Here is a 23,637-nt window from a genome sequence, read left to right as displayed (position 1 = left end):
ACGGGTGGGGAGGCAGAACTGAAACCTGGAACCTTAGATTTAGAAAGGACAAGAGAAGAGGTCTCGCACCAGGGAATCAAGCCATCAACAGATATGAATACGCGAAGCACCTCCTATGCGCCAGACGCCAAACGCTGGGGATGCGAAGAAAAAGCAAAAAGAGCCCCCGTCCTCAGAGAGTTTTGTACATATGTAAGTGCATCTGAGATCAACCCAGAGGAGAGAGAAGGTACTCTTAGAGGCTGCGAGGACCAGGAAAGGATTCCTGCCCAGTTTAACTCTTGACTTAAGGAAGACGGAGATTCTAAGAGTTGGAGGCGAGAGGAAAAGAGTATCACCGACTGGGAAGATATAGTGCCAAAGGGTGGGAGGAGCAGCAAGTATCCTAGGGAGTGAATGCAGAGGAATAATGGGTTTTAACTGGAAAGAGAGGAAAGAGCTATGATTGCTGTTCACTTGTTTCCAGTCATGTCTGATTCTTTGTGAGCCCTCTTGGGGTTTTCTTGGCAAAGATCCTGGAGTGGTTTGTCATTTCTTTCTCCAGCTCATTTTACAGATGAGGAAACTGAGGCAAACAAAGTTGTTGTCTGTCATAGAGCTAGTGTGAGGTCAGATCTCCCTGGCTCTATCTAGACTGCCACCTAGCTGCTCTATTTGCAAAGTGCTTTAAATGTCAAATAGGATTCCATCCTAGAGGTAATAGGGAGGCACTGGCATGTATTGAGTAGGGGAGGTAAGACGGTCCAACATGTATGTAGGTCCTTTTCTAGCTCTAAATCTAGAATCCTAGGATCCTTGGATCTTCTTCATGTCAAGACTCACAAACTAACAAGGCTCATTGGCAAATACGTCCTGTGCCCTCAGCCTTTAGAGCTAGAAGGGATCTTGAATCTAGTTCAATCCTCTCACTGTGTGGATCAAATCCACTGAGGCCTAGAGTCTGTTTCTACCCTAGGAAATAGTGAGAAAGAGGCAAATCTAGTATTTGAACCAAGATTCTTAGACTTCAAATTTAGCACTCTTTCCCCCCCTAAACCACACTATTCTAAACTCATAGCTGGGTGGCATAGGTGATAGAGTACCAGGCTTGGAGTAGGGAGACTTATCTTCCTGTTTTCAAATCTGGCCTCAGATATTTACAAACTGTGTCACTTAATCCTGTTGACCTCAGTTTCCAAATCTGTAAAATGAGCTAGAGAAGGAAATGGCAAACCACTCTAATATTTTTGCCAAGACATCCCGTCACGAAAAGTCTGAAAGGACTGAACAACAATATTCTAAACCAATCTCTTCCTGAAGCACATTAAAACAAACAAACAAAAACCCCTTTCCTAATAATTCATCTAGAGACAGTATGATATTGTGGATAGAGGATTAGTCTAAAGTCAAGAAGACCCATGTTCAGGTCCTGCCTCCTAGCTTTAGGAACATAAGCAAACTATTTAACTTCTTAGTTCACCAGGGAACTTCCTAGGATTGTAAATTACAGATAATCTGCTAACTTGCAAGGTGAAAAGAGTTTCCACAACTGGAGTGTCCTAAATAGGTGAAACCACAGGTCTACACAAACAAATGAATAATCATTTAAACCACTGCTTGACCATCTCCCAGAGACAGGCACTCACTAGCCCCTAAAGTAACAAATTCTTCCACTCTGCAGTTTCCCATCTTTATCACCACTTTGTTTCTGTCATCTTTTCCTCTTTATTAGTTAGAGCCCCCCATTCATCTCCCAAAAACAAGCAAGAAAACCTAATACCTGAGAAAGCTGCAGGAGCAGGATGTATTTGCCAATGAGCCTTGTTAGTCTGGCTCACAACTATCCACGATTCTGTTAATGGTCTCCTTTATTCACTCTTTGGGTTCAAATTAGAATAAAGACAAGAAATGTCTGGGAGATTTCTCCTTGGCTTGGACTGAATGGTGCCACCATTTGAACATGCCCCCATGTTGGTCCACTTATCCCTGTTTTTTTCCAGGTCCATTCTGACTGGGCTGCTCCCTGCTACTTCTGGTACTGTGCTGATTGGTGGGAAAGACATTGAGACCAGCATGGACTCCATCCGGCAAAACCTTGGCATGTGCCCACAACACAACATCCTCTTCCACCAGTAAGTACAATCTGAGTTAAAGATGGCACACTCTCTGGGGCCCTTCTTCTGAATCTCACTTTTGGTTCCTCTAATTAGACTCCCCAGTTGTCCATCTCTCCTTCTTCCCAGGTTGCAGTGAAAGTCATCACTCAGAGACATTTAGCCTTAAGGTTGTATCTTGGGAAGTATCTTCTTCCAGTAGGAGTCTAGTTGAACTCTAGGTCATTCACTTGAATTCCTTTTCTAATTGGAACTAAACTGAGGTGAAGATGTTTTCTGTGCTCAAAGAAGGTGGCTCATGAGGGGCATCTTCCTGGGCACTGAGGCCCTTTCTCTGTTCTGTTCCCTTAGTCTCACAGTGGCCGAACACATCCTACTTTATGCACAGCTGAAGGGGAAGTCTAGGAAGGAGGCCCAACTGGAGATGGAAACCATGTTGGAAGACACAGGCCTTCACCACAAAAGGAATGAAGAGGTTCAGAACCTGTCAGGTGCTGAGGTGGTTCTGAGGTGGTTCTAAGAGGTTTCTAGGACCCTCGGTTTTAACCAAGGTGGTAGGGAGAGGCGGGGAAGGGGGGTGTATTGAAGAGAGGGAGCCCAGAGACTCAATGGTTATGGTGTGACTGATGAATCTCACAAGGGCTTGGGGCTTGAAAGTGCTGAACAACTAAGAATTTGTAAAGTTCTTTAAAGGTTTCCTGATCTTTGGGAAACATTCTGGGAATAGCTTGCCTCAGTACTAGTTCTCATATGGGATGAGCAATGGAAAAGATCTTTCATTCAATGGACATTTTGAAATTTCCTATTTTGTGCCAGGTTATTTTTTTTTATCAAATTTGTGATTTGAATGATTTAAGGAACTCTCAAGGAAGCAACTCCTTATATTGATGCAGAACAGTACCTGAAACTGAAGGTATTAGAGAGTTGCCAGGGGCCACTGAGAAGTGAGTGATTTGTCTGGGTCACATAGCCAATATAAGTGAGAGACAGATCTTGAACTCAGGCCTTTGTGAACTTGAAGCTGGCATAAAACCTGCCTCTGCCAAATTTTATTGATAGTGGAGTCAAGAAGATCTGAGTTTAAATCTGGCCTCAGACACTTCCTCGCTGTGTGATCTCAGGCAAGTCACTTAGCCTTGTTGGTCCCAGTTTCTTCATCTGTAAAATGAACTAGGGAAGGAAATGGAAAACCACTCCTTTATCCTTGCCAAGAAAATCCCAAATGGGGTCACAGAGTCAGATCCAACTGAAATGACTGAAGAACAAATATTTATAAAAGTCTGAGCTAAAATGGAAAGGTGAAGATGGTGTGCATTGGCTGGCAGGAGAATGGGCTCCCTTTCTTGCTCTAAATAATTTGCTTCCAGAAAGAAGGGGTCCTGAAAGCCTTTGGTTATTTAGATAAGTCTTCCTGGTATCTAGCTATGGGAAACCCATTCTAAATGTTAAAGGAGTCGAAGGGAGAAACATCTCTTTCAGTTGACCTCTCTCCATAGGCAGGTCCTGGTTTATACCAGTATTGTTTTTTCATTCCTGCCTTCCTTCGCCAACCTTGTGATGTGAGTACCTCCTGGTCTCTCTAGGGGGCATGCAGAGGAAACTGTCAGTTGCCATTGCCTTTGTGGGAGATGCCAAGGTAATAGTTTTGGATGAGCCCACCTCCGGGGTGGATCCCTATTCCAGGCGCTCCATCTGGGATCTGCTCTTGAAGTATCGTTCAGGTAAGAAGCCAGTGGTGCTGGTCTTCATGTGGCTCATACAATAACTCAGACACAAACCTGGAGCTCATGAACCCCAATGGAGTAAGTAATTAAGGCCAGAGAACTAAAGGGAGTCTAAGGAAATTTGCATTTACCTGTTACTTAGGTGGTGTCAAGCTCCCATCAAAAAGTTGGGGAGCCTGTGGTTAAATCCAAACATTTATCAGGAACTATTGCCATAACCCTAGAGTATCCTAGAAAAGCAGTGTCAGGTCATGGTAGCTTAGTCATGTGAAGCTTTGGGTGAATCAGTGAGCTAATGTCCTCAGTGGTTAAGATGGACATTGACCACCACAAAAACACACAAGCATACCACCTGAATGACAAGACACAGAAAGCTCCAGAAGAACTGTTAGGCTGGTGATTTAATAAGCAGGTTCTGTAGCCACGTGCTAAGTGTAGAAACATTGCCATACAATTTGGAATCAAACAGCTTTAAAAGAATGCATGCCCTTTGATCCAGCAATAGCACTACTGGGTTTATATCCCAAAGAGATTTTAAAAAACTGGGCAAAAAATTTTTTTAAAGAAAATAAATAAATAAAGACTGAGCTTAAATGCCCCCCCAAAAGATAAAATAAGCATTGCTGTAGATTAGACTGGGAATTCCCCAAAGTTGGGGTGTTTCCTTCCCACTATTTTTGGATTACCTTGTACCATCTTTTGACATTTGCATGAAAAAAAAAAAAACCAGTACTGAAAAGAACTTAAATAAAGGTCAGAGCTGGAATTGGAACTAAGGTGGAGCACCTGACCCTTTGCCCCATGGAGAATGAATTTAAAGGGTGCTGATTTGGAGGCATATTCTGTCTTTTTCACCTTGCCTCCTTCCATTCCAGGTACATAGGGGAAGCCACACCACAACTCTCCCTCTCCCCTCTACTTGCCCCAAGTGGAGAAATTGGTCAGAATTTTTATTAAATTGAACAATGAATATCTACAAGAAGTTGTTCCATACAGAGATTTACCGACACCCTAACCTAGAACTCCACTTGCTTCCCCTTTGAATAATGCCTCCAGTTAAGGTGCATGTAACCACTTCCCAAAGACTTGTAGAAAAGGACTTAATCATGCCACAAGGGTGCACATACACATGAAGGACCCAATGTGCCATTGGCATGGTTGATAAGTTAATTAGATTCAATGAACCATAGTGGAATTCCACACAGTGAACCTTCCAAGACAGGGCACTCAAGAGTTAGTCTTAAGACCAACTCTTAAGACCAACCAACCTGGAGCTGGTCTTAGAGTCAGACATCATCCAATTTTCTCTACAATCAGGGCTGCAAGATGAAGCCTTCTCCTCTCAACTTGACTGCCATTTGTTTCAAGCATTCAATCTGCGTCTAGAATATCTTCATGCCTGCTGAAGCCCCTTGGGGTTCCATATTGCTGAAAGCACCTCAATCTGTAGTTTCATGGGTAGAGGGAACTCCTGGGTGAGGAAATTCCCTCTGAAAGGTCTCTCTTGTTCCTTGCTCCCAGGCAGAACCATCATCATGTCCACTCATCACATGGATGAGGCTGACCTTCTGGGGGACCGGATCGCCATCATTTCCCGGGGTAGGCTCTACTGCTCAGGGACACCCCTTTTTCTGAAGAACTGCTTTGGCACAGGTTTCTATCTGACTTTGGTGCGAAAGATGAAGAATATCCAGAGCCAGGGGAAAGGCTGTGAGGTATGTTTCTGTCTGGCTCCCTCATTGCCTTTCAGGACAAGATAAGAGATGGAATGAACTTGCTGTTTTTTTTTTTAATGGCCCCAAACAGGCTTGTTTGCATTCCTGAGAAGAGGCTTGGGCTGAGATGGGCCCAGATTATTTGGACTTGGCCTCTGTCCTTTTGGAATGTTTTCAGAAGATATTGATAAAGTGACATAACCGAATCTCTAGAAGGAAATGGAAATGAATGAAAAGTAAAATGATTTGTCTGGAGCACAAGGGAAAGCACACTGGGCTGGGAGCCCAGAGACCTGGGTTCTTTCTTTAGCTCTGTCAGTAACTTGCTTTATAACTTTGGATAAGGTATTTTCCTTCTCTTGGGCCTAGAATATAATAAGGAGGTTGCACTAAATGGTCTAGGATGTTCCTTCTAGTTCTAATATTCTAGGATTTTAAAAAATGTAAGCAGGGGCAGCAAGATGGTTCAGTCAAGAGTCAGGATAGGACTTGGGAGGTCCTGGATTCAAATATGACCTTAGACACTTTCTAGGTGTATGGACTTGGGCCCTTAACTCCAATTGCCTAGCCTTTATCACTCTTCTGCCTGGGAACCAATACTCAGTATCGATTCTAAGACAGAAGGTAAAGGTTAAAAAAAAATGTTTAAGCACCTCAGACACTTCCTAGCTGTGTGACCCTGGGCAAGTCACTTACCCCCTCTCCCCCATTGCCTAGCCCTTATAGCTCTTCTTTCTGCCTTATATACAATACAATATACTGTATTGATTCTAAGATGGAAGGTAAAAAAAAAGTAGTTGGGGTGGGGGAACAAGTCACCTACAGCTGGGGTGATTAGGAAAGTCTTGAAGCAAGTCAAGGATTCTGCTGAGGGAGAGGTGAGGAAGGAATACATTTTTCTAACATGGGAAACAGCCTCTAGGATTCCATGGGGTAAAGGGATTTGGGAGTAAAAGCTGAGTGTAATGCTAACTCTAGGGTCAAGATGGGGAAGGAAGATAAGTGAAGTCCAAGTAGGAGTGATGACAGGGGAAGATTATTGAGGAATGGAAGGACTGGAGATACTGGTAAGGATGAAGTAATGGGGTTAGGAATGAAACATAGTCCTAGGCTTAGGAAGACAGGATGATAAGGGCTTCTCTGCCATCTTCCCTGGATATTCCACCAATAACAGCTTCCTCAGTGGCCTCAGCAATAACTCTTTCTTTCTATTTCTTTCTTTCTTTTTTGCCCCTACTGTCTGTCTCAGTAACAACTCTAAGAAAGAAGGATAAGGGCTAGGCAAGTGGGGTTGAAACTTGCCCAACTATGAAGTGTCTGAGGTCAGATTTGAACCCAGATCCTTCTGACTCCAGACCTGGCTCTGTCCACTGTGCCTCCTAGCTGCCCCCTCAGCAATAGCCTTACACTGGTGAGGAGAGATTTATCAATTCATCACTCCTACCTATGACAAATAGGTATGAAGGTAGTAATAAAAAAATTATGTGACTACGAGACAGGATTACCAAAATGGTGGACATCTTCTCATTCCCTTTCATTTGACTATTGTAGGAGGCTTGTAGCTGTACCCCCAAAGGTACCTCCATCAGCTGCCCAGCCAAGGTTGAAGAGATAACTGCAGAACAAGTACTGGATGGTAAGCAATGGAGCTGTTGGCATGCTGGTGCCACCTGGGTTGGTGCCCTTCTATCTTCATGTGCATTTCTCATCCTTGTCTTCTGTATCCTGCTCTAAGGGATTTAAATGGGAGGAAAGGAATATGCCACCTGTACTTCTCAGATCCAGCCAAGGCCAAGTGTTTTTTTCTCCTCTCCCAAATTAAAAAAGTCTCGAAGTCTAAAGATGACATCTAAAGCCTTGGATCATAGCATCATAGCTTTAGAGCCAGAAAGGAACTTAGAAGCCATGGAATCCAGCTACCTCATTTTACAATTGAAAAAAATGATTTCCCTGGGTAGGGTCATCCAGCTAGTAAGTATCCAAGAAAGGATTTGAATCCAGGTCTCTCCTGACTGTGTGCTCCATGTCCTATCCCCTACATCATATTGTTCTAGGTCTTCTTGCATGATTCTCCAGTTAGTTCTGATCATATCCTTGGAATATCCACTTTGTCTGCTGCCCTTTCATGGAGAAGGAGGCATTTATGGGACAGCTAGATGGCACAGTGGATAGCAAGTCAGAGATGGAGTTAGAAGAACATGGGTTCAAATCTGTCCTTAGTCACTTCCTAGCTGTGTGATCCTGAAGCAAGTCACTTAACCCTATTTGCCTAGCCCTTGCCCTTTTGTCTTAGATGTGTTACTAAGACGGAAAGGAGAGAAAGAGAGAGACAGAGACAGAGGCAGAGACACAAAGACACAGAGAGACAGACAGAGGGAGAGGGTGAGACAGAGGGGGAGAAGGGGGAGAGGCAGAGAGGTGGGGAGAGAGAGACAGAGACAGAGACAAAGACAGAGAGAGGAAGGAGGCATTTGCCAACTATCAGAAAAGAAAACAAAGAAAGTTTTTATTTTAACACAGACATTTCCCCCTAAAATTTAAGTTTTTGAAATTTGAATTTAACAAGAAAAGGAAGGAAAACATAAGTGATGAGTTCTGCATAAACACTTGGAGAAAATGTCTACAATCTATGTAGAGGTATGTGTTACCACATCCCCCTGGTGTTTTGAAAGAACTTGAGGGGAGTTGGCAGCATCTTTGATGGCCATGCCACTAGGCTGTGAAGAACCTGTCTCTTCCTCCCTCCCCACTGTGTCCAGGGCTTCCTGGCTGGCTTCACAGAACTGTTGTCTCTTCCCTCCTGCCTTCCCTCTTGTAATATATATATGGCATACCGGCCAGTCAACAGATAACTGAAAAATAGATACAGATGAACTGAATGAACACTGTCACCCATCAGAATAAACAGGGAGCTGAGCAGGATCTGCAAGGGGCTGTTTTATTTCAATTAATGCAATTTCACAAACCAGGAACTACTTTGTACCTGGGGAGAAGATACTTACCTGCACTGGTAGAGGGAGTTTTCTCAGCGGGGAGTTCCCTAAACAAAAGAAATTATAGGTCAGGGATCTTCCCCTACCCTTATGTATAAGAGATAATTAGATAGAAAGATGAATAGATAGATAATAAATAAGCAGATAGATAGATAAACAGGCAGATTGAATAGATCATTGAAGTGCCAGAAATCATGCTAAGAATTTGGCATTAAATATAGGGTTTTTAAAAGAGATTCGGGGAAACCTACATGAACTGATGCAAAGTGAATTGAGCAGAACCAGGAGAACAATGTATACAGTAATAGCAATATTATATGATGAACATTTGTGAATGCCTTAGCTATTCCCAGAAATACAGCAATCCAAGAAAATCCTCAAGGATTTGTAATGAAAGATGCCATCTGCCTCCAGAGGAAAACTGATAGTCTGAATGCAGATCAAGACATACTGTATTTGACTTAATTTCTTTGCTTTTCATTTGTTTGTCTGAGTTCTCTTTCACAAAGTGACTAATATGGAAAGATTTTTTATACTATTGCACACATAAAATCTATATCAGATAGCTTGCTATCTTAGAGAGGAGAGAGGGAAGGAAGGGAAGAAGGATAAGAAGTTGGCTCATACTTTTAAAAAATGAAGGTTATTTTTTTAAGCAATTGAGAAAAATTAAAATATTAATAAAGTTTTTAAAAAAAGAATCTCTGGGGCAACTAAGTGGCTCAATGGATAGAGAGCCAGGCCTGGAGACAGGAAGTCCTGGGTTCAAATGTGACCTCAGACAATTTCTAGTATGTGACTCTGGGCAGGTCACTTAACCCCAGTTGCCTAGCCCTGACAGCTCTTCTGCCTTAAAACTAATACATAGGGGGTAGCTGGGTGACTCAGTGGATTGAGAAACAGGCCTAGAGATAGGTGGTCCTGGTTTAAAATCTGGTCTAAGACACTTCCTAGCTGTGTGACTCTGGGCAAGTCACTTAACTCCCAGTGCCTAACCCTTATTGATTTTCTGCCTTGGAACCAATACATAGTATTGATTCTAAGAAGGAAGGTAGGGGTTTAGAAAAAAAAAAGAATAAATAACACTGATTCTAAGACAAAAGGTAAAGGTTTAAAAAACAAAAACAAAAACAAAAAGAATCTCTATCCTCAAAGAATTTACATTCTAGTGGGGAAGACAACCTACAAATAAGAAATGGGAAGGGGGTGGGGTAGGTAGGGAGAAAGTATCTCCTGGTAAGGACAAGTCCAGAGAGCAAAGGGTGGAACTAGAAGGATAGGAATAAAGAAGAAAACTATGATTTCATTGACACAGGAAACTCAAAGAAGAATTAGCACCCTCAACCAGTGCAAATTGGCACCTTCTCTCCAATTTCTAGTCTTAGGGACTTATCCAAAGCACTAAGAGGTTCTGACTTGCCTAAATGTTGTCAGAAGTGGGAAAGGAGGTGGAGTGTAAAGTGAAGGAGTGACCCAGGCAAACAAAAACCCCTGCAAATACAAAGGAGAAAATAATTAAATGGATAAACCTGTGAAACTGGGCAGCCTGAGAGTCTGAAGGAGGAAGGTATCATTTCTATGAATGACTCATAGAAGACTTTAGGGAGAAGGGGGTAATTGTTTTGAGCCTTGAAGGAAAAAGATGCCAATAAGAGAAAGGAGGGCAGGGGGAAAGATGCCAGGGATAGGAGCTGGAATCCTCAAAGATACAGAGATCCATCAGAGAGAATGGGACAAGAAGAAGAAGAATCGATAAATAATCCAATTTGGCTAGAGCATAAAATGAGTGTATAGGTATTGTGTGAAATAAATCTGGACAGGAAAGTTTCAAAAACCCTAGAATGTGAGAGAGCTTGTATTTTGTTAAGAATTATTAAATATTATATATTTATCATATAGTTAATAGGAGAGCCCCAAAGGCTTGTTACAAAGAAACAAAAAAGTTATATGATCAGAGTTTTGTGTTCAGAAGATTTTTTTTAATTCATGGAAAATACCCTACACAAGGAATCTATCAGTCATAGAACATTTATCAAGTGGCTACTTTGTACCAGGCACTAGCCATCCAAAGACAGTGTAAGCAGATTTCCCACCAAGCCAGGGGGCATTTTGATTGCCTCTGCCTTGACATGGAGAGATGTGACTCTTAACTGTTTGGAGAGAATGCCAATGGGATACTGTGGTCCTTTGTGTGAGGGGCAGAGGTGGAGCCAGAGCCTTTTGGGTAAAAGATAAGGTAAAAGATGCCTTCTCAACAAGTCCCTGTTATCTACCTTCTTCCCTAGAAATTTCAAAGAGAGAATTTCCCCTTGTTGAGATTGGGATCTTTTTATTGTGGGACTGAGAGCTTATCTAGTTGCCATTTTAAGAAATTGTTTGCTCTTGTGTATTTTCTAGTATATTCTAATCAGTAGAAAGTGTTCAGTTTCTGACTGCTGTTTTGAATAGACAGATGGGTTAACTCATTCATTATTTGTGATGATCTTTTGTATAATGAACATTTGGTTGGAAAGAGTTAAAGCTGGTGAGTATAAACTAAAGAGTTATCCTTATTCTTTTTTTTTTTAACCTTACTAAGTATCAGTAGGGCTAGACAATGGGGGTTAAGTGGCTGAGTCACACAGCTAGGAAGTGTCTGAGGTCCCTTTTGAACCCAGGACTTCCCATCTCTAGACCTGACTTTCAATCCACTGAGTCACCTAGATGCCCCTGCTTACACTTAAACAAAACAAAACAAAACAAAAAACAAATCAATACTGTGTATTGGTTCTAAGGCAGAAGCCCAGGGGTTAAATTTCTTACTTCCATGTTAAAAAAAAATCTAGAATATTAGAGTTGGAAAGAACATTCTAGACTATTTAGTACAATCTCCTTATTTTACATTATTTAAAGGGGCATTGAAATAAATCTAAGTCAATACTTTTCTTGGAGAAGGGTCATAACCTTTCTCTTATTCCCCCACTAAAAAGCAGAACTTCAGTCTTTTACAGAAGTTAGATTCCAAGGATTTCTATCCATGTCACTGCTTAGACACTTGGATAACCCATGATTGTATTTACCTTGTGTCTTATACATACTTACCTGGGGATAAACCTCTAATATAATGTAAACTTTCTGAGGGCAGGGTCTGACATGCCTGGCACATAGTGAACCCCTAATTAATTAATCCTTATTGACTGATTGATGGTCTGACTCTTTCCAGGAGATGTAAATGAGCTGATTGGAATGATCCACCATCATGTGCCAGAAGCAAAACTAGTTGAATGTATTGGCCAAGAGCTTATTTTTCTCCTCCCAAATAAGGATTTCAAGCAGAGAGCCTATGCCAGCCTCTTCAGAGAGTTGGAGGAAACACTACCCGACCTGGGCCTCAGCAGCTTTGGGATTTCTGACACTCCTCTTGAAGAGGTATAAGAGGCTGGGCTGGGGTGGACTTTGCAGGTTATGGCAAGAGATTCTGTGAAATGGTACAGCAGGACAATCTCAATGATGGATTTGATGACATTCCTCAACGTACTTGAAGAGATTTCACAGTGTAACACCTGGAGGCATCTGAAAGGTACCTCCTCTAGGGACTGGCATGCTTCCTGACCTCTTGGTGAGAGGACACAGGAAACATCTAGGGGCTACTGCAAGGTGATTAGTGACTGAGAGGCAGAGGTCAAGATTTTTTTTTTTAAGAACTACCCCTGTCCTAGAGCTGGTGAATCTCTCTCTCTCTCTCTCTCTCTCTCTCTCTCTCTCTCTCTCTCTCTCTCTCTCTCTCTCTCTCTCTCTCTCTCTCTCTCTCTCTCTTTCTCTCTCTCTGTCTCTCTTCTCTCTCTTTCTCTCTCTCTCTGTCTCTCTTCTCTCTCTGTCTCTCTTCTCTCTCTCTGTCTCTCTTCTCTCTCTTCTCTCTTCTCTCTCTGTCTCTGTCTCTCTTCTCTCTCTCTGTCTCTCTTCTCTCTCTTTCTCTCTGTCTCTGTCTCTCTTCTCTGTCTCTGTCTCTCTTCTCTCTCTTCTCTCTTCTCTCTCTGTCTCTGTCTCTGTCTCTCTTCTCTCTCTCTGTCTCTCTTCTCTCTCTTTCTCTCTGTCTCTGTCTCTCTTCTCTGTCTCTGTCTCTCTTCTCTCTCTTCTCTCTTCTCTCTCTGTCTCTGTCTCTGTCTCTCTTCTCTCTCTCTGTCTCTCTTCTCTCTCTTTCTCTCTGTCTCTGTCTCTCTTCTCTCTCTCTGTCTCCTCTCTGTCTGTCTCTCTTCTCTCTCTCTCTCTCTCTCTCTCTCACTCTCTCTCTCTCTCTCTCTCTCTCTCTCTCTCTCTCTCTCTCTCTCCCTCTGTCTGTCTCTGTCTTTCTTCTCTCTCTCCCCCCTCTCTTTCTTTCTCTCTTTCCCTCTCTCCCTCCCTCCCTCCCCCTCTCTCTCTGTCTCCCCCTCCCCACCTCTCTGTCTGTCTCTCTTCTATGCTCCTGTCTGTCTGTCTCTCCCTCTATTTTTGTTTCTGTCTTATCTTTCCTTCTTCTCCCTTTTCTTCTTCATCTCCTTCTCTAACTCTCTCCCTTCTGTTTCTCTTTGTGTCTATCTCCCTCTCCTTCTCTGTCTCCTTTCTCCCTTTCCCACTCATGGATATGCAAACCAGAGCACAGCTGAGCTATGGGAAAGGGAGGGGATTTCTCTCTTTGTCCTCCCAAAGAGCAGGAGCACATACCATTGGCAAATATGTGCTCACATATAGCCTGAAGGAAATTCAGACACTTGGCCCTTGAAGCTAACCAGGAAGAGTATTTTGAAGTTCTTTGGCAGGGCAATCCCCAAATCTAGCCCTCTCAAAGGTAAAAGAAATTTCCTGGGCAGCACAAACTTTGAGAATTTTTTTATGGATAATCTCAAATTGGAAAGTTTCTTAATTCAAGCAATCTTGTATGAATCTCCTAAAAATTTTCAAGTTTGCTTCTTGGAGAGGAAAGAGAATGACTATTGGGGATTGCCCTATAACTAAACTAAACACATGCTATGGCATTGAGGCAGAAGTCCTTGACAACCCCACTATTGCCATGAGTTACTCAAACAATATGAGTTCATGGAAAGGGATTGCTTGTCTGGCAGCTCATTAGGAGTCTACTAATCTATTTGGGTGCTTTATATGCTCCAGTATCTTTAAAATTTTTTTATTTTAAACCCATATCTTCTGCCTTAGAATCAATACTAAGTAAGTATTGGTCCCAGGGCAGAAAAATGATAAGGGCTAGGCACTTGGGGTTAAATACCTTGCCCAGGGTCACATAGCTAGGATGTTCAGTATCTATTAATGGATTCCAATTAGTCCTTTGTGACTTCTGGACCTTCTGTATGTGAGAGAGGGAAGCAGTAAATAAAAGCTATCCCATAGTTGTTATTTATTTAATGAATCAGATTTAATGACCCCAGGTTGAGCCTTATAACTTGCTTTTATAGAGTAAGGAATGGGCAGCTATTCTCAGGTAGCCAATCACCAGGAGGCAGCCTCAGTCTCCTAATCTCAACCAATATGACTCCAGTGGGGCCATATGGGACCAGGCTCACATTCCAAGAGCAAGTGTCCTTTAGCTTCCATCCAACTATTGCCCATTCCATAAGGTTGATTGAGGAACTCAATGAATTGATTAGGGATTCCCATGACCTTTCTTCCCTTACCTAGGTTTGTGTCTTATCTTCATATTAGATCATAAATTCTGTGCCATCAGTGTCTGTGCTTTTTCTAAACTTTTTATCCGTTATACTGATTGAATGAAAGAAAGAAAGAAAGAAAGAAAGAAAGAAAGAAAGAAAGAAAGAAGGAAAAGTTAGAATTTTTTTTCCCCCACATAAAATACAAACTTGATGAAATCAAACTATTGGGTAGATTTTGTGGGAACCCAATTCATACCCATAATTTCTTTCCTTGGCAGATTTTCCTGAGGGTCACAGGGGATTCTGAATCAGGAGCACTGTTTGTAGGTAAGAGCTGATGGTTTTCTGAATCAGAAACACATTTGCATGCTGGAGTTTGTGTTTGTGTTTGTGTTTCTTTTTTTTTAATAATCATTTCTTTAAAACCGCTACCTTCCATCTTAGAATCAATACTGTGTATTGGTTCTAAAGCAGAAGAATAGTAAGGACTAAGCAATGGGGGTTAAGTGACTTGTCCAGGGTCACAGAGCTAGAAAGTGTCTGGGTTTTGTTTCTTTTTAAAGTCTTTCTCATTGTGGAAATTGTTTAAGCTGTAGCCTAGGAGAGTCCAAAGCAGCTGAATTCGCCTCTCTAGAACACATCTGTGTTTCCCATTGTATGAATATGACTATTAAGTCAGAGTACTGGATTCAAATATCCCCTCTAATGCTTACTACTGTGTGACCTTAGGCAAGTCATTAAAACTCCTTGGACCTCAGTTTTTTCATCTGTAAAATGAAGAGGTTGAACTAGTTGACTTTACAGATCCTCCTATCTCCTGATCTGTGATCCATGATTTTTTTTTTTAATGAGTAGGGCAGATTCAGGAAACTCAGGATGTTGTCAGGCTATTTTTTTTTAACCCTTACCTGTCTTATAATGGATACTAAGTAGGGTTCTAAAACAGAAGAGCAATAAGGACTAGGTAATTAGGGTTATGCAACTTGCCCAGGATCACACAGCTAAGAATCATCTGAAGCCATATTTGAACCCAGGTCCTCCTGACACCCGACTTGTCTCTCAATCTACTGAGCCACCCAGCTGTCCCCTATCAGGCTACTTTTTGAAGATACTTTGCTTTTATGTCTTTATAAGCTTCCTGAATTGAGTAAAGTGGTACAGAGAAAGCTAAAGAGGTGTTCATCATAGGAGTGTCCCTTTTGCCCCATTACAAAACCGAGGGGTGTAGAGAGGGTAGGGCAATATCTCAAGTATATTTCAGGCCAATTACACCTAAGAGAAAGGAGTTTATTAGACCAAAGGAACCCCAAATTTAAACTGTTTAGAGATCAGAACTTAACCATGAAGAAGTGTGATATTTTATTGCTGGAATCTCTTATTTCTGCCTCCTCTTTGCAAAAAAGGATTGTTTATAATGGCAGAAAAACTATAGATAGAAACTGTTGAACCCTACCAACACACACACACACACACAGAGGCAGCCCCAATTCCATTGGAATGTTGAATCCTCGGAGCAAGGCTGCATGTTCTTCTTCTCCTGGTTCTAAGGTTAACTCCAAGAGATTTTAGAGTTTTCTCTAATGCCATCAGATCAATCCCCCATTCTGGTATAGCTGCCCCCATTAGAATATACCATTCTGTTGTTTGCCTGTCTTTATATTACCAGTGCTTAGCATAGTACCTGGCACATGGTAAGAGCTTAATAAATGATTGTTGATTGACTAACTTGATAGAAAGCTTGCCTCAGAGTCTAGTAAGGCTAGGGTTCAAGTTCAATCTTGTGTGGCTCTGGGCAAGTCAATTAAATTCCCAGTAGCTCTTTAAGATTGGAAACTGCAATGTAGTTACTGATCTGCATTGGTATAAGAATTTTACTCACTGGAAGTTGTCTATACTTATTAAGGAAATCAAAGGTCCAAAAAACATGTAAGTTAACATGTTAATTGCCAAGGACATGGGTATGATTTACTACAGGCCTCTATGGGTAAAGATGGCTAATAAGCTTTGGATGAAATTTTGGTTCATGTTTCCTCGTGAGATTCTTCCAAATGATCCCTTCAATTTCTAAAATTAGGTGATACTCAGCAGAAAGGACCAAGTTTTCACTTTCGAAACCCCAGTTCAGGTAGCAATGAGAAAACAAGAGGAGTCCAGACCTCCAATGGCGCCCCAGCCCCAGAACCAACCCATCCTGCTGAGGGTCAAGCCAGCAAGGAGCCTGAGGACACAGGGATGCACCTGAACAAGGGGCCTCAACTCATCTGTCAGCATGTCCAGGCTCTGCTCATTAAGAGATTCCACCACACTGTCCGGAGCCACAAAGACTTCCTTGCTCAGGTATTTAGCTCTGGGGTTCCTGGGGTTTTGGTCAGCTTTTGTTTAGAACTTGACACTGCTATAAATGCTGAGACTGTTCTAAAGTCTGTCATTCCTATCTTGCAATCTTTTAATTGTATCTTCTGTGGTATGTATGTATGCTTGGGCTCTTATGTGTTCTATTTCTCTCCTCTCTCTGTTTCTTCTCTCCTTTCCTTTCTTCTTCTCTTCTCTTCTTGCCCCCCATCTCCCTCTCTCTCTCTCTCTCTCTCTCTCTCTCTCTCTCTCTCTCTCTCTCTCTCTCTCTCTCTCCTCTCTCTCTCCCTCTCTCTCTCTCTCTCTCTCTCTCTCTCTCTCTCTCTCTCTCTCTCTCTCTCTCTCTCCTCTCTCTCTCTCTCTCCCTCTCTCTCTCTCTCTCTCTCTCTCTCTCTCTCTCTCCTCTCTCTCTTTCTCTCTCTCTCTCTCCCTCTCTCTCTCTCTCCTCTCCTTTTTTCCCTCTCTTTCTCTTTCCTCCATCTCTCTCTCCCTTCCTTCCTCCCTCCCCCCTCTCTTTCCCCTTCTCTCTTTCTCTCCCCTCTCAATCTCTCTCTCCTCTCCTTTTCTCCCTCTTTTTCTCTCTCTCTCTCTCCCTCCTTCCCTCCCTCCCTTCCTCTCTCCCCTCCCCCCTCCCAATTTTTCTCACCAGGAGAGTCCCCTTCAAGCAATGAAATGACAAAAATGACAGACAAAAAAAAGTTAAAGTTAAAACATTCTTATAAACATTGACATTGAACTTTACAACCCTAATTAATCCTCATATAACATCTGGCTTATTAGTGTTATTATCCCCCTTTTTTTAACCAAGGGGAGGCACAGTAGAATATAACATATGTAAGATGAAGCAACTACATAGCCCAGTAGATGAAATGTAGGACGTAGAGTCAGAACGACTTGAGTCAGATTAGATACTTGACCCTAGTCATTTTTCATTGCTCTCTGCCTCAGTTTCTTTAACTATGAATGGAGCTAATAATAGCATCTACCTTCCAGAGGTGTTGTGAGCATCAAATGAGATAGTATTTGTAAAGTGCCTGGCACATAATAGGTGCTTAATAAATGCTGGTTAAGACTGTGTGGTATAATGAAAAGAGTGATGGACTTGGTTTCCAAGACCTAAGTTAGATTCCCATTTGACCACTTACAAGCAATTTAAGAAGCCTACAAAAGTAGTAGTGGTAGGCAGCAGCTTTTGAAGGGCTTTGAACACCAACAGAGGATTTTCTATTTGACCCTGGAGGTGATAGGGTCTAACATGTCTTTTGTCTGACAGATTGTGCTCCCAGCTGGTTTTGTGTGTCTGGCTTTGGTTCTTGCTGTCATTATTCCCCCTTTTGGAGAGTATCCTGCTTTGACACTTCACCCTTGGATTTATGGACAACAATATACCTTCTTCAGGTTAGGAGTCTAAGAAGTCATTAAGCTTTTCATTAGACTATAGATAGTTTAAATTTCTTTCTCTGAGAATTGCTTGTTCATCTCCTTTGACCCTTTTTCAATTACGGAGTTCTTTGTATTCTTATAAATTTGACTCATTTCTTTATATATATGAGAAATGAGGCCATTGTCTGAGGTCCTTGCTATAATTTTTTCCTCCACATTTATCATTTCCCTTCTAATCATGGTTGCATTGATTTTGTTTGTACAAAATTTTTTTAATTTAATATAACCAAAATGATCCATTTCATTTTTCATAATGTTCTCTATGTTTTATTTGGTCACAAATTCTTTTCTTATCCATATATCTGGCAAGTAAAGTTTTCCATGTTCTCCTAACTTATTTATGCCATCATCCTTTATTTCTAGATCAAGTATTCATTTTGACTTTATCCTGGTGTATGGAGCGAGATGTTGGTTTATGCTTAGTTTCTGCCATTCTGTTTCCAATTTTCCCAGCAGTTTTTGTCAAATAATGAGTTCTTTCCTCCAACGCTGGAATCTTTGGGTTATTGAAAACTAAGTTGCTATTGATATTAACTGCTATATATTGATTACCTAACCTGTCCACTACTCTATTTCTTAGCCAGTACCAGATGGTTTTACTCATTAGCATCTTATAGTATAATTTGAAATCTGGTATAACTACTCCTTCTTCATTCATATTTTTTAATTGATTCCCTTAATATTTTTGGCCTTTTGTCATTTCAGATGAATTTTGTTGTTATTATTTTTTCTAGTTCTATGGATTAATTTTTATGTAAATTGATTGGTATGGCCCTAAATAGGTAAATTAATTTAAGTAGAATTGTCATTTTTAATTCAGCCTATCTGTGAGCAATTTTCCCCCCAATGATTTAAGTCTGACTATTTGTGTGGTGAATGTTTTGTAATTGTGTTTGTATAGTTGCTGGGTTTGTTTTGGTAGGCAGACTCCCAGGTATTTAATATTGTCTAGAGTTATTTTGAATAACATCTCCTTTTCTATCTCTTGTTGTTGGAATCTTTTGGTGGTAAATAGAAATGCTGATGATTTACATGAGTTTATTTTGTATCCTGGGACTTTGTCACTAAGCTGCTTCTATTCTTTCACTGGTCTATGATACATGCTTGTGTGCTCCAAGTGTGTCCAGACCTTATTCAATAGTCTTGCAGCATATTGAGGACTTTGACCCACTCTTGCCACTGGGATGTCAGTGAATTCTTTACCACTGTCTGACCATAGGTATCTGGAAAGTTATAATACAGGCAATAATCCATGGTCAGAACCCATAGAAAATGACTGACAGAAGAGGCAGCTAGGTGGCTGAGTAGGTAGAGAACCAGGCCTAGAGATGGGAGGTCCTGGGTTTAAATCTGGCCTCAGACACTTCCTAGCTGTATGACCCTGGGCAAGTCACTTAACACCAATTGCCTAGCCCTTACCACTCTTCTGTTTGGAATCAAGACTTAGTATTTATTCTAAGACAGAAGATAAGGATTTTTAAAAGGAAGGAACTAAGAAAGGAAGGAGGGAGAGGGGGGGAGAGAGGAGAGAGAAAAAGAAAGAAGGAAGGAAGAAAGGAAGGAAAGAAGGAAGGAAAGAAAGATAAGGGAGAAAGGGGGGAAGGAAGGAAGGAGGAAAGAAAGAAGGAAAGAAAAAAAAGAAAAAATAATTAACAGGAAAAAAAAGAATACCACTAGAGTGTCAAAGCCAAAGTTTTACAAGTCGTACATAATTATATTCATCTTTGACCCCTCAGAGAATGCATTAATGTTCAAATGTTTCAACTCTGACATTTATTGGTCAGATGATCCTAGCCAATTTACTTAAACTGGATAGGCATTATGGTGCAGTGGGGAGAACAGTAAAGGCTAGGAAACTGGGATTAAGTGATTTGCCTAGAGTCACACAAATAGAAAGTGTGTGAGGAATCTAGGACCTCCCATCTCCAGACCTGGTGCTTTAAGCACTGAGACACCTAACTGCCCCAAAAGTTTAAATCTTAATTTTAACATCTATTACTTGTGCGAATCTTGAGCAAGTCACTTAATCTTCCTATGCCTCTGTTTCCTCTTTTGTAAAATGAGGATAATTCCTGATTTAAGTATCTCAGAGTGTTTTTGTGAGGCACAAATGAAGCGATGAATGTCAATTCCTTTTCAGATCTTAGAATGTTATATATCGTAATCTGTTATCAGTTGTTAACTGTCCTGATCCAGCATCAGAAATAAATACCCAGCTTCCAATGGGTCAGTGACAATTTCAAGTCAATGTCCTTCTTCCATGTTCCCAATAGCAGCTGGTGTGGTGTACTTTGCCACAGGTTTGTTTCTATAAAATAAAGCTTTTCTCAATCTGCTTAGCTCCGAACAGCCAGGCAATGAAAACCTATCAACTCTTATGGAAGTCCTTCTGAATAATCCTGGATTTGGAAATCGCTGCCTGAAAGACGAGTCGCTCCCGTAAGTCTGAGTGCCCTCTTGTTCTGAGTCTTCCAAATGGAAAAGAGAGCAACAGAAAGTTATTAGGAGAGAATATAAACAGTATGGGCTTATTGTATAATTTCACCTGGGAAGCCAGCATGGAGGAGAGGGACAAGACCTGAAACAAGATACTTACTATCTTTGTGACCCTCTGAGCAAGTCACTTAAGCCTATTTGCCTCAGTTTCCTCATCTGTAAAATGAGCTAGAGAAGGAATTGGCAAACCACTCCAATATTTCTGCCAAGAAAACCCTAAATGGGGTCATGAAGAGTCAGATGTGACTGAAAGAAATGACTAAACAACAACCCTGACCATAATTGATCTTTGAAATGTAAGCTCCCTGAGAGAGCAGAGATCAATCAATTGGAAATGCAATTGAAAAAACTCGAAAGCGATCAAATTAAAAACCCCCAGCAGAAAACCAAATTAGAAATCCTAAAAATTAAGGGAGAAATTAATAAAATCGAAAGTGATAGAACTATTGATTTAATAAATAAGACAAGAAGCTGGTACTTTGAAAAAACAAACAAAATAGACAAAGTACTGGAAATGTAAGCTCCCTGAGGGAAGGGATTGTTTCCCCTGTGGAAGCACATGCCTACTTTGGATCTGTGCACATAGTAGGTGTTTAGTAAGTATTTGCTGAATTGAAGAATCTGGTTGTACAAACATAAAGGGCATTCTTGGGGTTTTCTAGGTAAAAACTCCCTGTCCTTCAAAAACCAGTACATTTGTCTATTGAAATCCTACCCAAGTCAAATGCTTTCCACCAACTTGTTTGCATTTTCCCTTCTTCTGACCTCCCACAGCCCTTTGTCTTCATATAGCACTTATAGCCTATCTGAGCTCTGATTATTAGGATATTTATCCTCTCCCTTCTTCCTCCTCCTTTCATGATCTTGGACGTACCTCTCTGAGACTTTATGTCCTCCTCTGTAAAATGGGGACAATAACACCTCACAGGGTTGTCGTGAGGCTCAAATGATATAATTTTAGATACTTGGCACCCTTAAAGTGCTCTATATAGCATAGTTGTTATTAGTGAGAGGCAGTTGGAATAAGGAGGGGAGAGAGCTAACTTTGAAGATCTGGGTTCATTTCCTGCTTCTGACACATTCTAACTGTAGGACCAGGGACATTTATCTAAGCTTTCAGCACCCCTCAAACAACCCTAAGGCTTAAAGTAGCAGAAGAGTTGCTGATCTTCATTGGCTAAAGAAAGTTTCTATTTTTATTTTTTTATTTAGAATATCTTTCTATGGTTACCTGATTCATGATTTTTCCTACCCCTGTTTCCTCCCCCTCCTGGAGTCGACAAGCATTTCCACTGGGTTATACGTATCATTATTCAAAACCTATTTCCATGTTATTCATACTTGCAGTAGAGTGATTTTTTAAAGCCAAAACACCAATCATATCCCCATTGAACCATCATTTCTGCTCCCTCAGTTCTTTCTTGGGATGTGGATGGTGTTTAAAAAAAGTTTCTACGTTGGAAATTCCCAAACAAGAATGAGATCACAGGTCTAGGAGAAAAATCAATGGTCAATAAACATTTACTAAACCTTTTACTATGCGCCAAGCACTATGTTAAGGGCTGCTGATACAACTGTGGAAATGAAAAATCATCCCTGGTCTCAAGAAGCTTACAGTCTAATGGGGGAAGACACCACACAAAAGAAAACTAAAAAGAGTGGAGAAGTGCCTGGTGCTGGGATCTGATGGAGAAATCCAGAACAGGGAAAATGCAAATGAACTCAGATCTTCAAAGTTAGCTTGCTACCCCCTTTTTCTAACTGCCTCTTAATAGTAATATCTATGCTTTATAGAGCACTTTAAGGATGGCAAAGTATCTTAAATTATATCATTTGAGCCTCATGACAACCTTGTGAGGTGTTATTGTCCCCATTTTACAGATGAAGACAGAATCTCAGAGAGGTGGGAAATGAAGAGATGGCTGGCTTGGGTACCTTCTTCAAATGGAAACATTGGGAGGAGCTTTTTAAGTATCCTCCAATCAGAGGGGCAAATGGGAATGAGGATAATGTTAAGTGTGAGTACCAAGGCTGATATAGGCTTGCAGAATAATGAGGTTCCTGGGAACATTTTTTAAAAAAGGAGAAGAAAAAGTCAATGTTGTTATTGTAGGTCTCTTAACTTTAGGAACCTGTTTAACTCTTTCAGAATCCCTTCTCCCAGCATTGTGCCTTGCACATAGTAGATGTTTAATAAATATTTGTTAAATTGAATTGAATGCTAATGCAACAGGATATGGCCAAGTGTTTCCTCTTGTTTCTGAGGATTTTATGAATGTCATAACTGGGATTTAAAATATTCTCTTTCCTGATCCAGGAATTATCCCTGTGGCAATTCAACATCCTGGAAAACCCCCTCTGCTTCTCCTAATATGACTCAGCTGTTCCAGAAGCAAAAGTGGACACCAGATAACCCCTCTCCCTCCTGCAAGTGCAGCACCCAGGAAAAGCTCATGATGCTCCCAGAATGCCCAGAGGGGGCAGGGGGGCCCCCTCCTCCTGAGGTACCATGCAGCTTCCTAAGGAAAGATGAAAGTTGTGCCAGACTTACTAAGCATAACCTTAAACCAATAAATAAATGATCCATCCTAGCCAAAAAGAGCCTAGTAATGGATTATACTAGACCCTCATTTCCCTGGGAGATACTCAGAGGGAGCTGTAGGAGATAATATAGAAAAGGATCCAGACCAAAGGGCAGAATGACCACCAAATCCTCCCTCCCACTCCATCCCCAGCCACTATTTCCTGAGGGTTTGCTTTGTGTTCAGCATGATGGTCTCAGCCCACTTCTATTCTCTGTCTTTCCCTAACCATTTACATGCCAATTTAGAGCATCATTCCTATAGCCTATATTTCCCTATAGTCCATCTCTTTCTCAAGAATGGGAAGATCTGGGCAAAGTACCTTCATTGCTCCCCATTGCAATGACATTTTGGTAGATGTTTAGTAACCAACTCTCTGAAAAGCAAACAAATGTACATACTCAATTCTTTTAAATTTAATCTGCATTATTAATATTTTCTCCAACTCTTGATCTGTAGTATTTGCCAAAGTATAAATGCTCATAAAAGTTTAACAATTTGGGGGCAGTTAGTTGGGTCAGTGGACTGAGAACCAGGTCAAGAGATAGGGGGTCTTAGGTTCAAATCTGGCCTCAGACACTTCTAGATGTGTGACCTTGGGCAAGTCACTTAACCCCC

At 41.2% G+C, this 23,637-nt stretch overlaps 1 protein-coding gene across 2 annotated transcripts in view; it reads left to right on the top strand.

The window, feature by feature from the left end:
- ABCA4 (ATP binding cassette subfamily A member 4) overlaps positions 1-23,637 on the top strand; it is a 203,038-nt gene that overhangs the window by 131,215 nt on the left and 48,186 nt on the right. For both annotated transcript variants that reach the window (XM_056819098.1, XM_056819097.1), the window contains 11 exons: positions 1,980-2,111; positions 2,445-2,584; positions 3,677-3,814; positions 5,339-5,532; positions 7,084-7,168; positions 11,728-11,933; positions 14,425-14,473; positions 16,221-16,483; positions 17,772-17,896; positions 20,282-20,380; positions 22,755-22,941. In XM_056819098.1, the coding sequence (XP_056675076.1) occupies positions 1,980-2,111; positions 2,445-2,584; positions 3,677-3,814; positions 5,339-5,532; positions 7,084-7,168; positions 11,728-11,933; positions 14,425-14,473; positions 16,221-16,483; positions 17,772-17,896; positions 20,282-20,380; positions 22,755-22,941 (1,618 nt within the window). The remainder of the gene's footprint in view (positions 1-1,979; positions 2,112-2,444; positions 2,585-3,676; positions 3,815-5,338; positions 5,533-7,083; positions 7,169-11,727; positions 11,934-14,424; positions 14,474-16,220; positions 16,484-17,771; positions 17,897-20,281; positions 20,381-22,754; positions 22,942-23,637) is intronic.

The sequence above is a fragment of the Monodelphis domestica genome, chromosome 2, assembly GCF_027887165.1.
Source record: "Monodelphis domestica isolate mMonDom1 chromosome 2, mMonDom1.pri, whole genome shotgun sequence".
Taxonomy (NCBI): domain Eukaryota; kingdom Metazoa; phylum Chordata; class Mammalia; order Didelphimorphia; family Didelphidae; genus Monodelphis; species Monodelphis domestica.
The sequence above is the reverse complement of the archived record's forward strand: the minus strand, read 5'-3'. Positions and strand labels throughout refer to the sequence as shown.